Consider the following 20,327-nt stretch of genomic DNA (forward strand, 5'->3'; position numbering starts at 1 on the left):
CATCGGGGAAACAGGGTAATAAACTGTACTTGCCTGGTCACATTGGTATATTTAGCACCATGTTTGCCACCTTACTTGTTACTCTGTTACATGGAGGCATCATACACCTTTTAATCTGGATCTGTGTTTTTGTATTTTGTAACAATAAAGTTTTCTCTTTTATATAAACATGATTTTGTATATACTGCCCTAAAAGTCCCATTCCCAAACCCTAGTTGTTGTTACTTTAAATAGGGATGTTGGCAGTTTGTCAAAATTACAATGAGATTTGAAAACTGACAAACTATTTTTGTAATTTTACAGCCACTGCTGCAAAGGTTATTGAAAGATTTGACGAAGGGGAAATTGAAGATGATGATGGTGCCATTATACTAAAGAACCTCAAGAAAAGCACAGTCACCTTCCTTTCTGATACAGATAAAAGGTATCAAGGAAAAGCGACATCTCGGAGAGATTTGAAAGCAGAATTAGGGGAGCAGTCTTTTTCTGAAGATTCTGGTGAGTTTAAGATAAATTTACAAACCATTTGTATCTTATTCCAATGTTTATGCTTTATAGCTTTGATATAAGAAAAGTAATGCAAACGTTACTGCTTAGATATTTCTTAGGAAAACGTTACTGTGAGATACACTTGTTTTTATGCTTGATGTGCTGAGGATATTTTATGAAATGGTCTTCCCTTGGAGGTTTACCAACATTACTTATATTTTGTGTGGCTGCTAGCTGTCAGATCTGGCTCTTGGGTACACCTTTACCCAATTTATCAGTTTAGTGATCACATGCAAAGTGAAGGTTTATTCACAAAATAGTGGTTTCGGCTTGCAGAGACCACTGCAGCCTTAAGATGGCAGTAAGCCTCTGTTTAACACTGTAATGGTTTGACCCAATTTCAGTTAAAAAAAAGTATTTTTTTTTTTTTCAATTTTTGTAAGCTGAACTTTTACATGGAATCAACCTTTATATTTTATTGGGGGCTCATATTTAAAGTTGTTGAAGGGAGAACTTACAGAAGTGAGTTTTAGCAAAGTGAACCACATTTATTACTTGCTCTCTTTAAATTTGGAGGGATACAAACCACTGTTTGTGGTCATTTGTTTTAACCATATCAAACAATTAGTTTAGGATTTTTAGGTCTAGAACTTAATTCACCAAGCTATGCACAGGTTGAGAGGATTTATTCCACTATACCTGTACAGGTATAAAAAAAAGTTGCAAGCAAAATTTTGGCAACACTTAAGATTTGAATTATTAAATACAGTTTAAATCTTTAAAAAAAAAACAAAGCTTGTAAGGCTAAGCAGAAATGGAAAAATATTTTACTTGAAATGTAAAGGTCAACTAAACATATAGAATCTAGAATTCTATATATATATATTGTACGGTATACTCTTTTTAAGAGTATCTGTCACAAAGCTGTATCCTTATCTCTGAAGCCTCTGACTTAATAGGCTGTCTGGAGACATTAAAACTGAGATTGTTTGGCTTTGAAAGATATGATTCCATTGCTACAGAGCTTGTCAGAATAGTTGTTTCCATTAGAGGTTTCAGAAACTTGTGTTTTCTTCATTACAGATTCTGTTAAAGTTAAGCAAGACTTCTATCCAAGGACATTGAATTTGGTTTAGACTATAGATAAATCAGGAGTATAACCGAAAAATGCTTTTACAATGCATTATTGGAAAGTAAAATTAGGCCCAATGGTAATTCACTTTTATCTCATTAGAAATCAAGTGAGTGACTTAATAATCAAGGTAAGCTAAAATCATTGGTTATTCATCAACACTTTCTGCTAGGTTAGTATTGAATAGACAGCTGCAGGTGGATCAACGTTCTTACACACATCACCATGCCTGTTGCTGGTCTGGTTTGTCCTTCCCTGCCTTGCTTAAAAAAGCATTTAAAAGAGTAAAATGTTCAAGTTGTATTCTGTGACTTTATATTGTTATTCTTCTCCCAGAGACATCCTGATTATTTTGATACATTTTCACTTGGTAGTTGCACTGTAATGAGATTTGTTTGTGTTGAAGGTGGATTGGACAACAGTTTTGAACTGGGGAGTAGCGATGAAGATGAAGGTACAGGTGCCAAGGATTTTGAGTCCAATGAGGAGGAGATGGAGGAAGATGATGATGAAAGTGTTGATAGTGAAATTGCTGATCAGGACAGCGATGACGGTGATGACGTTTCAGATCAGCATGACAAAGAAGAATCAGATTTCCAAGATGGAGTACAAACATTCTCCAAGGAAAAGGTTTCGTCAGATGTTGCTAAGGGTCAAGGCATTAAGAATCAGATCAGTAAGTCATATTTAGTTTCTGTTGTGTGAATAATATGCCATCAATAATGTATTTTTCTTGAATGGCAAAATTTTATTTAATTCCCTTCAATGTGAAATTTCCAGATCTCATTTGAAGTTGCCTTCTAATTCCTCTTTATATGTAGTTCTTTGTTATATTGCAGAAATATTACATACGAGTACATACAAGTTCCAGCATTGTCCTGTCCCATTCTGTCATTTTACTTTCATCTGGAACAACATTGCAGCTGGAAATACACATTGTTAAAGGTTGCTATAGAATTAAAAAAAACTTTAAATCACAGATACAGCGGGGTGGAGGATGGGTATCAAACAGTGTAGTGCTGTTTAGAACATATACCATCTGTGGCTCTGAATTCATGTGAGGAAGGCCAAAACCAAATACTAAAAGTTTAGGTAAGAAAAAAAAAAAAAAAAAAAAGGTTTCCCATACAGTGACTTACCTAATTTAATTTTCTCTTATATATGGCAAATGGAAAATTGCCCACCCCCTTTTCCTTGGAACTTCAGATTAACCTCCTATATGTAGCTGTATGACTTTGAAGTCATGACACATGATAGGAGAGGCACCACACATTTACACACCTAACAACCACAGAAGTCTAACATTCCTCTGTTTCTGAGGTTAAATTATCTTAACTTGTCTTAAATGTGTCTGTATAATATTTTGCAAGGGAAAGGCTTTTTTGTAAAGACTATGATAATAGATGAAAATGTAAGTTACTCAAAAGGTAATCCTTTTTATTAGTTCATTTGAAGGTGTCTTTGGAAGGTAATTGTTTTAAAGAATTAAATCATTAATTTTCTACAGCCAACACATCTCGGCAGGTTTGACAAGTATTCCTGCTGGCTCACCATACATAATGCACCGCCCCATGGTTCAGACACACTCTCTTTAATTATGGGGATTCTAATTTTGGCTAGTGCCCAGATGTGACTGTCTTTTGGAACTGTAGGAGATAATATGAGCCCACTAAAACTACTCTTTCTCCACAAGATTTCATTTCATCATATAGACAAGTGGTATAATGAAACACTTAGTTTTCTGTTTGGTAAGTAAAACTGTTACAGAAAGGATAGGTTGCACTGAAAGAAAAGCAGGCATGGTATAAATATTTTTAAAAGCTGTGTTTTTTTTTTTAAACATGTTCCACATGTAAAATTTTTACTATACCTTGATTCAGATCCCAGGTAATCTCGGGGTATACATATGTTGCCTAGGTTAGCTGTTCCTCAAACTGTGAGGCTTTCAACTTCTCCACATCCTGGTTTGCTGGTTGATTACTACCGCCTGCGTGTATGCTTTCCTGTCAAGACAATCTGTTTACTTTTCCCATTGGAAAAAGGAGGGCATATTCAGAGGCACAGGTTTATGCAATTTACTTACATGTGCACATTTTTTTTTATTCTGGCACAGGAGCTAAATATACAGAAAGGCAATAACAAGTCGGTTGAATAAATATTATGCATATGGCGTTACCCTTGCAGGTTGCAAATGGAGCCTTTAGTCTAATTACATCTGAGTTCTCATGTTTTTTTGCTAACTTTCTCCAATTAGATGGGTACCATTAGTGAATTTATGCTCTAGGTTGCATTGGGAGTTTATAACGTAAACCCCACCCCACACTCTGTATTAGGATCTGTCCTTCTTGCATTCAATTTTAATCTTCAAGACCATGCGTCCCCAGTACATGTTAACGCCATGTTTGCCATCTTTTTCTTGGATTGGTAGATATTATTGGTTTTCTGCCACACACTGCATTTTGTGCCAGAGCATTTTGTCAATTTACCTGATTTACTAAAGGAGTTCAGGCTGTTCGCTTAGTAAAGCAAAATATCCCGGTGAATTATCACAGGATTATCTTGGTGAAGCTGAGCTTCATTTGGTGTAGCTGAGCTTTATTTTATTCACCAATATATTTGTCATAATTCACTTTGCTAAGTGAAAATATTAAACTCATTTAGTAAACCAGCCCCATTGTATCCTCTCAATATGATGAATAGTTGTAGACAACACTGGTAATTGAACTGCACATGTCCATATATGCAACTCATAGTTTTAGTGCTGACATGAGCATCTATCAGACTCGGTACTGTAGGACCAGCAAGTAATGACAGGTTTCATAACTGACCTCCATCACATTGTCACACCTCTCCAATGACTGCAACCACAACAGTGTACTTTTTCACTGACTGCCAAAACGATGGCATACTTCTCCACTGACTTCCCCCACCTCAACGAGCTTTTATTTTATGAACCACTCCTGCAACAAAACACACCAGTGACTGCCATAACAACAGTGTGCTTGTCAAATGAATTCTGTCCCAAAACCGTATGCTTTTAGCTATTTTTTGCCTCATTGCAAAGCATCCATTTAACTAGTCAATAGGTTTGTTTGTAAACCCTGTCCAACTAAACCATGTGCCAAAATCAATCTGCTTTGTATTCCTTTACAATATGATGATGCTTGTTGTATTGAAACACATTTCTGATTGACTGGATCTTCAGATATGTTCGGTCATAACCTGGGCTACAAATCTGTGTTTGTATGGGTTATGCACTAAAAACAAAACATGTGTTGGCCTTTATTCTGAGCAACTGATAAAGATATTTAGGTGTATAATCTTCAAAGGCTGATGCTAGTTATATAATGTTGGTTCATCTTTTTTTAACCGTTGCAGTTTGTTGCTAATTTACTTGCTGGACTCATGTACCTCCTTCACATTTGTGAGCCTACGTTCAGTTTCTCTTTCAGTATGGCCAAGTTGAGGTGTGTGCCCAGTTCTAGAATGGTAGGGTCAGCCAGGATGTAGGATAGTGAGCCAAGATGGAGGAGTCACAACCAGGATAGAGATGGTTGTTTGGGGGGGTATTAGGGGAGGCTGCAGAGATCTCCGCTTTCAGTGCGTGGAGTACTTTGCCAGTCCTCTGGGGGGCAAGATCTAATATATTGAACTCAACCGTTTGGTACCCCAAGACAGGTGCTGGTGTACCCCCGAGGGTCTACAGAACCTAAGTTGGAAACCACTATTAAAGTGAATACATTCTAACAGGGAGCTCTATAAACATCATGTGTGGAGTACAAGAGTCAAGCAGAGATTTTAGGTGCTGTGATCCTGCAGAGACAAAACATATGTTAGGCTTAGTTCACATAGATGTTTTCCCCAGCGTTTACCCTGAGGCTTTTAAAGCCCATGTTTAAAATCCTCATGCATTCCAATGGGCTAATCTACACCAGGACGTTTCCTTGAGGCACAATTATGAGGTTTATCCTCATAGTTAAACTGGAAAACGCCCAAAAACGCGGCTAAATGCTTCTATTGACTTCAATGGGATGTTTTCCCACTTTAAACACTTTAAAAACACATATAAACACAATAGGAACGTTTACATGTGTTTTTAAAAATGTCCCTGTAGACCCAGCATTTCATTGTGATTCAGCCCTAATATATACATAAAACTGAAATCGGTTTGGGTGACAAATCCTTTCCTGTAATTGAGCATAAATTGTTAGATGTATCTTCTCAAGGTTTGTTTTAGTTTTTTTTGTTTTTTATGAATTGAATGAACATTTCTTCCTGTAACATAATTGGGAGCTCGAAAATAATCCAACCTTGGAAAAACCAATCACTCTTTTTTTAAATTGATGTTTTACTTTATTGCTGAAAACAACTATTTGAGGCTTGCATAGGGTGGTATTTTTTGTAACTGTAGAAAATAATTTTGCTTCCATTTATGTGCTGATTTCAGAAATGCAATAAATGGATTTTTATTAAAAAAAAAATGTGTTTTGTGTTTGCTTTTCAGCCATTTGGGACCAGCTTCTGGAAGGACGAATAAAAATTCAGAAGGCGCTTCTTTCAGCTAATCAACTTCCACAACGTGATACGCTTGCATTGTTCAGAGAACGAGGGGGGTCTGAGCTGTTAACCCCACTAATGAATAGTAAGTTTTTGTCTGTTTTTGTGTAGTAGAGAGGGATGTACACACAGTTCTATTTTATCCCTCTACAGTATTTACATACATTTTGGAATCTGTAACTGCACATATAATTATATTGTGGTATTTACCATATTTTTCAAAATCTAAAACATTTAGTTCTTCAGTAAGGTGGCATGATTAAAGTTGAACCCCAGACAAAACGTGCATGCAGTGTCCATTAAGAAAAAAATACATTTTATTTCAGCAAGTGTTAGTACATGCATTTGACTTGTTAGCAGGCTCTGGCAGTTCTCTGTGTAGCAGTAGACTTTGAAGGGGGCAGCAATGGAGTACAGACGGGTGTGCTGCAGTAATTATAGGTTAATAAGGAACATTCTAAAAAAGCGGGGGAAAAGCAGAGGGACAATTCATTTCTGTACTGCTGCTCTGCATTTATTGTCCTGAAGTGGCTGAAGTCAGGAAGACTATAGACCATACAAAGTCTTTACCATTTTCTTTACCCCTATTACACTGAAAACAATACAGTTGAGTAAAGCCTCTAACTGGGTAGTTAGTTTACTGATGAATTCATATCTATGCTTTCTCTTCCAGTCAGCAAGGTTAATTCATTAGCACTGTGCAATATACAGTAGTAAAATCTGATTGAATTTGCAATTCTCTATCAAGCCTGCATTTTGTTTAAAATATGTTTTAAATGTTTGGATTCTTGCATTCAGCTAGTGAAGCCTAAATGTATTTCATTATATTATCCTGTCCTGGCCTAATATATTTTTTTGTATTTCATTATATTATCCTGTCCTGGCCTAATATATTTTTTTTATTAACAATAGTGCTTCAGTGCAGGCACAGTGTTGTACCTTGTAGTTCCAGTGTTAGTCTTCAAATCTTGTTCCTGTTGAGCACCTTGAGTATGTCCAAGCCTTACATGGGACCTTCGGTCAGTAATTAAAAAGTTGGCTCTGACACCATTTGGTCTCCATCGCAGCAATAAAATGTCACTCCCAGCAGTAACTTAAGAGCTCCTTTGTTGCATTGCCAATGCGTTAAACTACTGAGATTTGTAAATAATAAATATAGAAAATATATAGATTTACACCAAAATGTGTGAACATACGAATAAGCCTGAACTTTAGAAATATAATAATTATGCAAATCAGCATGATCATTTTTAGTGCAAGCAGTATAAGAATTGGAATTTGACTTAATATAAGCCCCTTTTCAGTACTTGTACATTAGATTGTGGGAGGAGGCACCAGCATAAGGAGCCAATCCATTGTGTTTCAGTAGAAGGGCCAGCTGCTTTTTACTTTCACTGTCCAGTCACAGAGTGGTGGGGGAACAGGACCTTGTGCTGTTTTCTGGAGTTTAGCTGTTTAATTGTACCTAAAATAAAGTTGAAGTACATATATACATATGTCAATATATATAATTTCATCCCACCACCTTTCATAGCCTTCTATTGGGTTTGAACAACATATTTAGTCGTCACAATGTGACAGGTATGAAAAGATATAAATTACTGGAATGCTATAGATCGTTAATGGAAAGCATGTTGTAAAATGGTAAATCTCTTTATATTGTAAACCAAAAAGGAGATTAGGGTGGTTACAGAGATATTCCATGACCTTATAAAAGTTGAAAGCCAAATTAATTGTTCATTTTACTTGCCCTGCTACTTTTTCATTTGTCTTTCATTTTTCAATTTTTATTTAATTATTGGCTTGCATTGCATTCAGTAGCATTGGTCCCCAGAGACCACTGATGAGCTCTGTTTTCCAGATCTCCAGGTGAAAGCATAAATCCTATAACTAGTCAGAAATTTAAAATATATGTGTTTTTCATAGTCAAGAGGAGCTATATCTATTAAACATGGAACTATATTTTCTTAGTAAATATCCATGGAATGGATCCTTATATTTCCTCTAAGCAAACTGCATGTGCTACTTTTTTATGGGGTTCTTATATTGCAATATGCACGTGTGTGTATTATGTATTTGTGTTTTTTAGCTTTTAAAATGAAAGATGGATTGGTGCTGGCCCTGCATCACTGCTAGTGACTTCTATTTATTAAGAATGTAACTATGACAGGACACTTCAAATTAACCTCAATTTGCATTTATGCTACAGTGGAGAAGGAACATGCTGTGTCCATGCTGTGTTGAGTAATGAAATTGTGTATCTACTAATAACTACAAGTCAGTGGTTGGCTCAAAATCCAGGTGGAGTTTTACTGGTTTTGTTCCATAGTGCAAACACATCCACTAAAATGCAGTTTTGTCCTTTTTTTAATTGCAATTTGTTTTTTTTTTAGCCTTGAAAAAAATCATTTTAATCTCCCTCATGTTTGTAAAATTGTCCTAACTAAAGTTAATACTAGCCAAAGAGAAAGAAAGTAGAGTAGACCTTGTTTGTCCTTTCATCACCTTCTATAACTGTGTATGAATGGATGGGAAAGGATATTTATGCGGTGCAAGGCTACTATTCCACTGTTACTGATTTTCTTTGCTTTGGACTGTTTTTGGATGAGAGGGATTAGAGATTTATTGCTCTTTCACAATGAGCAACATGGATATGTGAATTCTACCATACCTTGCCCTAAAAAAGAAAAAATGAACACCCTTTGCTGATGGCGGAGAACATAGCAAACTGCTATAAATCAGTTGCTCAATTTCCTTTTTTTTTTTTTTTTTTTAAGTAAGCTTAAGGTTGAGAGCCAACTCTACTAATCTGAAGTTGCTGCTATCTGTATCTTTTTTCCCGTCTTCCAGTCCTGGCGACATAACAAGATGAGGAACAATCAACCTCAATATTAAGCTCAATATTAAACCTGGCATACTAGGTATACTAGATAAATAAAGAAATAAAAAGGATGGATTTATTCCTTAAAATTTACCTATTGACCTTAAGTGTTGAACAGTCTTCCTGGTCCCCGGGTACGTGAAAGCACAACGAGTTGATATTTGTCTCTACACATTTAGGTAAAAGGTTTTATTTAAATAAACCACATGAGCCACTTAAAAGAAATAAATGTTGCCGTTTTGAAAAATTGGATACTTTTCCTTCTTTCAAAATGATTAAGAGACCCCACAAACAACTTTAATAAGATGACCTTTGCATTAACTCAAGCTATTTATGTGTTTAATTGGATATATTGCAAGTATTAAGCACAATATAGTTTAGTTGTCTGGAAAACAAAACATGCGTATTAGGTTAAAAACACAGCGCTTGACATTTTAAGAACTTAAATAATAAAATGTTCAAATCATACAGATTTTAATGAACTACAACTTGTGGCTATGGTCTTCATTTTTGGAAACGTAAAAGTCTACTTCATTTATATTGGATAAAATGACAGGCACCAGGTTTCAAAACCTCTTACTTTGGTTGAGGTTGCTCAGGCCTTGCTTCTTCATTTCTAGTAAGTTTGGTTATCATCTCAGTCACTCATATCTAATACCAGCTTTATTCTTCTAGTGTTATATACTCTGATTTGATCTGTCTCTGATCTGTCATTTTTCTGCGTTATAATAAATTTGAAATATCTATCACAATAGACTTTTAAGGCACCCTAATCAAATGACAGTGTGACAAAAATCTTTCTTAAAACCATAAATTATTTATATGTTAAAAATCTGAAAAATATCAGAAAGGTGCCAATGTACAAGTACAATTTCAGTCCCAAAATCTGACGCGTTTCACAAATTCTGCTTCCTCAGGAATTACAGGACTGACATAAAAATAAAGTACAACAAATACACACTTGTACATTTGTGATAAAGATATTTTTAATATATAAATTATGGTTTTATTTGACACTGTGATTTGAATAAGAAAGATGCCTGAAAATTCATTGTTAATATATTTAAAAGTTATTGTTACAATTAAATATGATGAGACACCTATAAATAATAACGGAGATTCTTCACGGAGATAATGTTTATTCCTCTTTCTCCAAAAAAGTACCTTAAGTAGCTTTTTTTTTTTTTTTTTTTTTTTTTTTTTAGGTTCTTCCTTTTAGGAACTGTTTTAGGTTCTATTTTTTCAGTGGTACACAAGAAAAATGTAGGGTATCTCTCCCTCTATGTTTTTGAATTTAAGGGAGTGTGGTACAAATCAGTAAAACATCCTGGGGAGACAGCACCTCAACAGACACAGTAAAAATGAGTGTTGTAACCCTTGTACAGAAAATGTCTTGCTGGCGGGATCACCAGGTTAAAATAAAGGGAAAAAAAAAATAAGCATCCCCCATATCTAAGAACTGGTATGCTCTAGCATATTACATTTTTTGGGAGTTTAGTTAATATGGTCTACCTATTTAAATAATTACTAATATTCTTCAGAACCAAAAATGGCATCTCTTCTAAAATGCATATTGGGGTAATTAGAGAAAGACTAGCATGTGGAAGTTATACAAGCTATAAATGTGGCTTTGCTTTAAAGGCACATCTCATTTTTCTATTTTCTTTAACATTAGTTGTGACTTTACAAGATTTGGCCGTCCTAGGATTCTGGAGATCCCAAGTTCAGCTTGATGATTTACTGCAAAATTGCTTCTAAATTGAAGTCGAAAATATTTTGCAGACCTGGCAGCTTTCAAACCTTGCACCCATTTGTCACCCAGCATTTCCCTTTGTGTATGGAACAAGAATTAATTAGGCTGCACGGCAGGAAAACTTTATGGCAATAATTTATATAGGAAAAATCTCTATTAAAGAGACAGCTTTTTTGTTTGGAACTTGCTATTTTAACAGTAAAGCTTTGTTGTGTATCTACAGAGATGCAATTGAAAGTACAGCTGTTAATCTTAAAAAAGTGGGAAAAGTAAAAGTAATTTTTTTTAATGGTCTGTAAATATGTACTAAACAGGCATTGTACTAAAATTGTTTATTGGATTGTGGTGACAGCCTAAGCATGTGTATTTGTTGTTTTTCTGGTGTTGCACTGCACTTTCCTTAGCATTGCGAATATACTAGCATGGTTGTTGTGAAACACAACTGAAAAACCAGATCTGTATGAGAACTGCGTGCATGAAGCAAAACTTTAGGTAATCACAAAAAAATGCAAAAATGTCCCCTTCTCAAAAAAATAAAGACATAATAATAAAATATTTTTTTTACACAATATATTACTTCTATATCAGAAATAAGAAACAGAAATATCTTAATTCACGCTCCTAAAAAAGCTGACAGTCTGTTTCTCCTTCCCTCAGGGCTGCAATTCAGACAAGCACACCTACATTATTAGATAAAATGCAAGACTGGTCTGTGGTCTGTATTGTATGTGATGACTTCTGAGAAGGTTGTAGTGATAAGCAGATAATGTCAAGAAGATCATTCTAAGGGACAGGTGGTCATGCCAAGAACTGGTGTGTATTACCCTGCTTCAGGATGGGAAATAATTCACAAAAAATCCTTCGGAAACTAGGGAGCAGGAACATTTTAATAATTTTGCAACTGTTCCAAGTAGTGGAAGGAAGAGGCTTCCTGAGTTTTTCCTGCTGCTCCTGTAGAGTTTATGCATCTTACACACATAAACTCTACAGGGTTTCTGAATGAAGGGCAACAATGGGCCACTTCTTCTTGAATTATAGAACAAACAGAACAAATAACCTATACATTTACTATAGGGGTATTTTTTACAACTGATTTCACTTTAACTAAATACTCTGAACTAGATTTTTTTTTTTTTAGTTTCAAATGCCTAATTTTTTCATCTTGGCATTGCTTTTTAACTATCGACTTGATTGCCTCACATTTACAAGATTTAGGAATTTAAGATGGCAATAAGTGATGTGTTTTAGATCTTTTTTCCGGTTTAGGTGGTTCTCAATTTTAAACAAATGAAATAATGTAGAACTAAACCTCTTTAGAAATTTAGGCAACTACTTGGGAATGTATAAAACTTACTTTTTAAAAATTGCATTAGTTTTTACTTGGACCTTGCTTTATAAATATTGTCTGGGGAGACCACTGCATGCTATATTTTTATCAGTTTTTTTTAGTAGAAAGATAGAGCCTGACTAATCAGATGTACGCAGGGGGCATTCATGTCTCCTAAGGTTAACATTACAAATATTTGGACAATAATATATTCGTTATAATTTTTGCTTTAAAATAAATATATAAATAGGTTGTCGTTACTATTTGGTACAAATCCTTTTATAGGCTATAACTCTAGAAATCTGCAGCCCAAGGACTTAACCAAATACTGTGTTTCCTGGCTAGTGATATTTTACCAGGCCTGGATGGCTGCTGTTTTTAGAGCAGGTTCACACTTGCTTCTTCAGTGTGTAGTTCTGCATAGCTCCCCGTGGCTAAATGTAGCGTCTCCCCAAGCAGGAACACTTCCTGGCATGAGGAAGTGGTAAACACACAGCCAATGTGAATTAGCTCTTGTTGTCACTTGAATTTAATGAATTGTCACTCTGCCTTTAAACTTTAATGTGTGTGTGTGTGTGTGTGTTTTTTTTTATAGACAATTAAAACAAGTTGCGCAAGCACTCCCCATTGATAACAGGCCCATTCTGTACTTGGAACCGGGAGCATATCAAGTGTATGGCCCTCCCTGATATCAATATTTGGTTCATACAAGTCTAGTTGGCCAGGAAAACAAGAGCAATGTGTGTACCCCCAAACCTGTACATTCCAAACACTCATATTCACTCAGTAAGGGGATATTATAGAATGAAGAATCTTTATTAAGTCGCTCCCTAAATAACCACCCCCTTGGGTGCATGGGTAATTTTGGTGAGATTACCTTGTTCAGAGGTTTGCCAATAAAAAGCTCTCAGCCATGCATTTATCCAACATTTATGCACTTTTATGAAAATACATTTCTCATTTTCACTCATCCCTAATAATGACCACAAGAAAGTTATAATTTTAAACAATCTAGTTAAGGTACTACATTTTGCTGCATACTTTTTTTTTTTTTTTTTTTTTAAGTTAACTGTACTAAAGCATCTTGGTTGGATCCCATGGTGCTAAGGGTATTCTAGTATAAACTTGTACGTGTTGTGGACATGAATGTGTTAAGAGTAGTTTTGTTCCCATGTGGCTTTAGGAAGACTGCCTTGTGAATTCCCAACTAAATAAACCAATTGGTGATATCAAAAATATATCCGCTAGTGACAGAATGCAGTCATTTGAGAAAGCTCATTCCTTTGCTGTTGAAACCTTGCTTGGCAAAGTGCCATGTTATTTTATTCTTTTTCTTTTAATTAGGTACAGTACTGGTAAATATTGGGGATTTATTTTTGAAGAGGCACTACATTTTCAATTAGAAAACAATATTTTGGACTCAAGTAGATGCAAAGAGGGTGAAAGGGGCGATTAGAACCCTATTCATGTTACATTTCTGCATGTGTCAATTTATTTAATTAAATAAAGCTTTTTTGTCAGATTTGTGTAAATACTGTTTGCACTTTCATGTTTTTGTGCACAACTGTTTTTGTGCTTTTTTCATTATTTTTATCAGTTGCCTGTGTAAGGATTTCTGGCTAATAGAGGTTTATACCTTGCATATTGTCTTTCTTATGACAAAGATTGCTGTCAAAATTTAGGGATCTGGAAGTGATGGATTATAGTTTAGATGCCCTTCACTTCATGCTTGATTGAAGTCCTGAGTTAGCATATGAGCAAGAGCAGTATGATTAGTCTCCATCCAGTGTTACATCTCTTTATATAAGCTTTTCTGTTTTTACCATACATTATATACTGTACAAAGTTTGCTAGCTTCCTCAGTTTTTAACTTTTCACATTGACACTTAAGGTAAATGATGCTGCAACATCTCAAAATGTAGTTTATAATAAACTGTTCTCTATAAGATTTCCTTAGTTTAGTGAAAATGACTGCAGATTAAATTTGTATGAGCATGTTAAAAACTGAAATAATAGATCTGATTATATGTTATGGAAGGTACCACACTTTCTTCTATAACAGCTTTCATACAAAACACCCTTTTTACTTTTTTTAAATCCCAGGCCATGTGATGTGCCAGATTCTGAATAATCTGTCTTCTGGACTGCAGAAGTGTGAACCCTTATTCAAGTGTGGGTGACATGAACACTTGTACTTAAAGAATAAAATATAGCAATTAAGAAAAATACCTTACTATGTACATACTTTGCTAATGTAGTGCATAAAATAACACCTATCAGAGCAGCTTGTGCATTGCATTTTTTAGGAGAACCATTACAGCAAGAATAGAAACATTAGGGATGTGCACATGTGATCTAACAATCCATGTAGCAGTTTCTTTAACAACAGATGCTTATACATTTCTGTTTACATATTATGACAATTATATGCTTTTTTAAAGAGGTGGGTTTAAGGGGAAGGCTTTAAGATTTTGAGGCTTAGAGCTTGATGAAGGTGCAGAGTTACAAAGGGGTGTTTAGAAGATGATGTTAACATAAAGATGTGGAGGATATGAGTGTTTTATGTGCAGAGCACATACTGGGAATATGATGATATCTGGAACACGGGGATGAGAGGGACCAGTTAGCAATAGATAAAACAAAATATAACCAAGGCATGCACATAATACAAGAAAGCAGGGGTCTAAAAACTCCCCTCTTTAAAGGGGAGTTTTTATGGTGGTATACCGATGCTCCTTGTTTAACGACCAGGTTCCATTCCTGAGACCTGGTTGTTAAGTCGACGAGAATAGGATAGACCCAATCTGCAGCATTGCGAGCCTGCAGTGCATGTCAGTGACAAGTTCACTGACAGCCTTCAGACCGAAGAATGGGGAGGAAGACAGAGGGATCCCAGAAGACCGAAGAGGAGAGGCGGCGTGGATGTACACTATATAGTACACTCGTCAGAGGAGCCAATCGTAAGTGCTGGTGGTCGGTAAACAGGTATAACGTAAAAAAAGAAGAATGCCTGTATATAACTATTTACTGATTTATCATAATTATAAACTTTTACGTAAACTTTATTAACAAAAAATATTCAAATAGTAAAATATGAATCCCAAAAGCATGTATGTACTAAACAGAGACAATACCTCATATGTCATATATCCAAAGCACTAAGCAACAAAATCAAGACCAGAACATTTTCATTGCTTTAAAGTATTTTTAATCCTGCATCTCCTCCACCTCTGTAGTGTCCATTGGTACTGCTTTTTAATTACAGTTACCATGTTAGCCTTCATTTTAGTCCCAGAGATGTCATTACAAAGGGTTGCAAAAGATCTATCTTTAAGAGTCTGGAGGAGTCCAAAGTCTGCCAGTCTTTCTGACCAGTGACTAATCAGAGGAGCTGGGTTTGTTAGTGGAGGGAAGACAGGGACAGTTCTCTTTACTGCCCTTTTTCCCACAGACAAAACTTTCTCTCCCATTTACTGAAACTCCCCCTATGCTGAACTAGTCTCCTAGTTCTTTTCTGCTACTGCTGATAGCAAAATAAATCACAAACCTTAGCTCCTTTGTATTTTGAGAGCAGGAGGTACAACCCTGTAGAACCATAACTCACTGAACTACTTTGTGACTGTACCAAGTGTAAGTGTTAACAGCAGTCTGAAATAAATGCTAATACAGCAGAATAGTAAACTTCAGCAAGGAATGAACATTCTTGTCATAGCTAACAAGGGTTGTCTATCCTTTTATTTAAAAAGTAAAAATGTTGTTAATAGGTCTGCTTTAATAGAAGCTCAGTTCTAATTTTAAAGAGGGCTCGAGCTATGCTGTGCTGCAAAATCTGATTTACGCAGCCAGATTTTAAGGAAATAGTAGGCAAACATCTGTTTCTGTAACCTACTATACACAGTACATTTGCCTATATTCCTGGTTTGTTACAATATATTATATCAAATATTCATATGTAAGATAACTGTTCCTGTTTTTGCAAAATTAATAGCAGTGGCCAATTATTTTGGAAGGTAAAGCCACCTTTTAGCATCTGCAGGGTGTCCAAAGGTAAATGTAGTTTCATTTATAAATCAAAGAGCAGATGTTTGTTGTAACTGTAATATTTTTGTGCTTTGCTTTTACTAAAACTCCCTTTTAATCTCCAAAATACTACTTGCCAACCAATTTTGTTTTACTAAAATAAATTACTAATGGTTTATCAAGAGTAGCAAAACTTTTTTTGACAATAGTAAACAGACTTTGAATTTTTAAGGTGATGGAGCCATCCATATTTTGGAGCATTATGCCTAAAGTATAATAGTTTGCATTTTGTTTCATTACTTTCATTTTTTCTTTTTTTAAATGTTTTACCTAAATAGAGGATTTCGTTGAATTCATTTACGAATACATGTGGAAGCCACACTTCTGTGTTGAGGCACTTCAGATAAGTGGGGTCGCCAGAAAACTGTTTGCATTTCCCAACTATGGGATATAAGCAATGCACAAGCAGCCCCAATTCTCATGAATGTACAGCAACAAAAGCCAGGGCATCACCTCCACAAAATAGTTGACTTCGATGTGTGTCTAGACCAAATATAGGCAACCATGAATAAGTGGCTGTCATTTGTTGTTTATAAAAAGCAGATCTCAAAAAAAAAATCAGATTCAATTCCAATATATTCTCTAACCTATTGGTGCTTTGTGCTATCATTTTCTCCCTTAGTTAAACTTTATTCAATTATTCTTTACTGTCTTGCCCAGACTACGGCTGTGCCTCCCCAACATTTATGTATTTTAGGGAATTTAAGGGTCTAAATGTTAAAAGCTTATTGTTATTCTGAGTTTATAATCTCTGTCGTGCTTTAATAATTTTTTCCTTATGCCTGGGTAAGCCGCAAGTTGCACAATAATCACTCTCACAGCTTTGTAATCAATGCCCACAGTAATAGGATTCCTCTGGCCACTGGCAATTAATAAATTTGTGTCTTTAAAAAAAAAAAAAAAAAAAAAAAAAACACACTAGCAAGTCTGATCTGAAATACGACTGACTGGCTTTCCTCATTTGCATATTTATTGCAGTGGAAAAATTCTTGCCGAATGATTGATGTCAGCCCTGCCTCTTGAATTCCAAGCAGCACATTATTATGAAATGAAAAATGCCGGCCCTAGAGTTGATTAAAGTTGAAGACAGTGGAATCTGTGTTTTTTAAGATTATGGGAGAATTAAAGGCATATTTTAATGGATGTTGACAAGAAGTGAGCCAACAAAAGCAAAGCAAAGGATTTGCTTGAAAAGATTTAATCAGATGTGTTTCTTGGGGGATTAATTGCTGGGTATGACTGGTGCAATTGGTAGTCATTGTGGATTTAAATTATTATTGTTCTTGAGCTTACAGAAATGGAGTTTAAAAAAGAGAAAAAAAAATACTCATATTCCCCTGGCAGTTTGTTATACCTACCTGCATTAGTTTATTTTTTTTCTGCTATTTTGTATTTAGACTAATAATGTTTTGTTTTTAGCATCCTGCTATTTTTCAATGTAAGTAATAATTTTTGGTCTAAATCTGTCAAAAATTTGGCAATTTTCCATCAATCTCTGTAATTAGGGGCACTTATAGATAAGATACTTAGATAAAATCAAGTTTTTGTGATCCAATAATCCACTAAAGCAATGTTGCCCAAACAAGTACTCAAGACCAACCAATAATGCATGTTTTGTAGAAAACCAGACAGAAAGTTTATCCACTTTGCTGAAACACAATTACACCTTATGTGTATAATAAAGGTTTCCTTTAAAACTGACCACTGGTAGGACATGGAAAGGCTTGGGAAACACTGAACTAGAGACGGATATAACCCCTTGATTGATTGAGCTGCAGAAACACTTAAGTCACCCTAAAATACACATAAGTTCTTCTAAAGTGGGCTCAGTAAATATTATTGTATGCCGTTTTTGTTTGCTTTAAATGTTAGTTGACTTATATCTGAAACCCAGAACTAACATTTATTCTTTTTCAAGTACTAGTCCCTAGATGTTGTGACTGCATCAGAATTTTTGTTTTCTTTTTCATAAATTTTGCCTTTTATTTTTCACAAGATGACCCTGCCAGTAACCTCTTGCTTGGCCTAGGTGACAATGATGTCTCCCATACTGTATGTATGAAAGAGAAGCTTGGTAATGCTAGAACAGCACTTCCGAGCCCCCCTTCCTCCTTGCCATAACATGGTAAAGGTAGGGCAGTACCTGTATTAATGAAAAATCTGTCAATTTTGGAAATACAGAAGTGGATTAAATGTGCTGAAATACTACAGGCAAAATATGGAGTAATAATTTACACTAAGTAACGAGTAATGAAAATAGATATAACTTGTGTTCAGTGATTAATATTAGTTTATAAACGGTTACACATCTGCATATTTGTTATATGCAATTGGGAAATACCCACTAAGTCAGTTTGATCTTTGGCTGGTATTCATGTCATAAGGCTCTGTAAAGGACCTAGTGTGTTTATTTTATATGAACTGTAAACTTTATTCTGTAACTATTTTAGTGGTGTGGTGTATGCAAGATTTTGCTACATTAATACTGTGGCCTAATTCATTCAGCAAACAAGGTGTCCTATGTGTTATTATTTATAGGTTTGCATAATTTTATGTTATGCACATGGTTACATTGTTTCCTCCCCTCCTTTTTTGCTACTTGTACCTGCCAAAGTCAAGGGGCGCATCCTTTGTTGATGTTATGTTAAAATGTTTATGCGAATGTATACACATATTCCAATATTTAATAAAAAATATTTTCATTTCTGACGTAATTCACAATATTGTTCCATATTAGGCTAATGGCAATGTTATAACTTATTTTTCAGGTTATAAAGCACTTAAGGAGTTGATGAGATCTTTGGTTCAGTTACAGGATGAACTGCTTTTCCAGTTTCCAGAAACACGTTACCTAATAGATGGAAAGAAGTGCAATACAGAGAGGTAAAGAACTTATCTGTAATGCAGTTTGCAGGCCTGTGTACCTTCCCTATCATGGTTGGGGAAATCTTCTTCAGTGTTCTCCCCAGCTTCTTTTGCCGGGTGCACCACCGGCACTTTTCAGCAACCACACGACTGGTTTTGGGTGGTTACTAATGAGTTGGGTCACAATACAGGGGCCTCCACCTGGCTTCAATTACTTCCTACCCAGCTTAAAAAAAATTATGGGTTCTTCTTTATAGTAGTTTAACTTTTATTTAGAAGGAATTTATGTACCTTTATTTGTTTTCAATTTATTTTGATTTTTTTGCAGACTCTAACAGTCTGGGGAATGGAAATTTTTCTGTTTATTATAATATAGCATTCTGTAAAGGATGTTTAGAAAAAATTGTCCATAACTGTGGACCCCATTTTCTGAAAGTCTGTGGGCCGAAGACAGTGGTCGAGTAGATTAGAAAACCCTGTCGGGTTAATGTTCTTTTCCCAGTTTAATCATTTTTTTATCAGTTTAACCTCCTGGGCAGTTCATATCTGTCCGGATTTATATGCTTAATATTTCTTTTTCTATTTTCTGTATTTTTTTAAATTATTTTTACAGTATAATATAATTGTATGAGTGTAATAAAGTTTGGAACGCAAAATCATGTCAAAGTAATACATTTAAAAATTTTTTTTTTTCAAAATGTCTAAATTTTTTTTTTTTAAATATTATACTCATACTATTATAATATACTGTAAAATAAACTTTATGAAAGACAATGTACTGCTTTTAGACATACAAATCCATTGTATTGGATTCAATATAGTTATTTTGTATTGAATGCAATACAAAATAATTTGAAATTCCCGCCACGCCCCTGACGCAACGGGCGCATGCCCCGACGCAACGGGGAACACCCTGGTAACCTATCAACTGCAGAGGACGCTGGCCGGAGGAAGCGAGGAGATGAGAAGGACGATGGAGGATGAGGGATGACACCTGCGGATCAGGTAAGGCTCTATTTACTATTGGTTTTAATTGTTTTAGCTTCCCCGAGTGTGACTCGGGGTTACCGCTTTCAGCATCTTTTTTTTACCCCGAGTCGCACTTGGAGTTATCGATTGGGAGGTTAATCACTGTGCAGAATCTTGTGCCAAGTATGCATGAAAAGTTAGATCTTTTTTAGGCAGCCTTTATAAGTAAAATTTTAATAATAATAATAATAATAATAATAATAATAAAATCTTT

General features: G+C 35.2%; 1 protein-coding gene across 1 annotated transcript in view; it reads left to right on the plus strand.

Annotated features, from left to right (window-relative positions):
* AATF (apoptosis antagonizing transcription factor) overlaps nt 1-20,327 on the plus strand; it is a 63,101-nt gene that overhangs the window by 12,109 nt on the left and 30,665 nt on the right. Inside the window, exons 2-5 of the mRNA XM_072410405.1 lie at nt 304-498; nt 2,028-2,297; nt 6,126-6,263; nt 18,988-19,102. Of these exons, the coding sequence (XP_072266506.1) occupies nt 304-498; nt 2,028-2,297; nt 6,126-6,263; nt 18,988-19,102 (718 nt within the window). The remainder of the gene's footprint in view (nt 1-303; nt 499-2,027; nt 2,298-6,125; nt 6,264-18,987; nt 19,103-20,327) is intronic.

Source organism: Pyxicephalus adspersus, chromosome 1 (assembly GCF_032062135.1).
Source record: "Pyxicephalus adspersus chromosome 1, UCB_Pads_2.0, whole genome shotgun sequence".
In the NCBI taxonomy this organism is placed as follows: domain Eukaryota; kingdom Metazoa; phylum Chordata; class Amphibia; order Anura; family Pyxicephalidae; genus Pyxicephalus; species Pyxicephalus adspersus.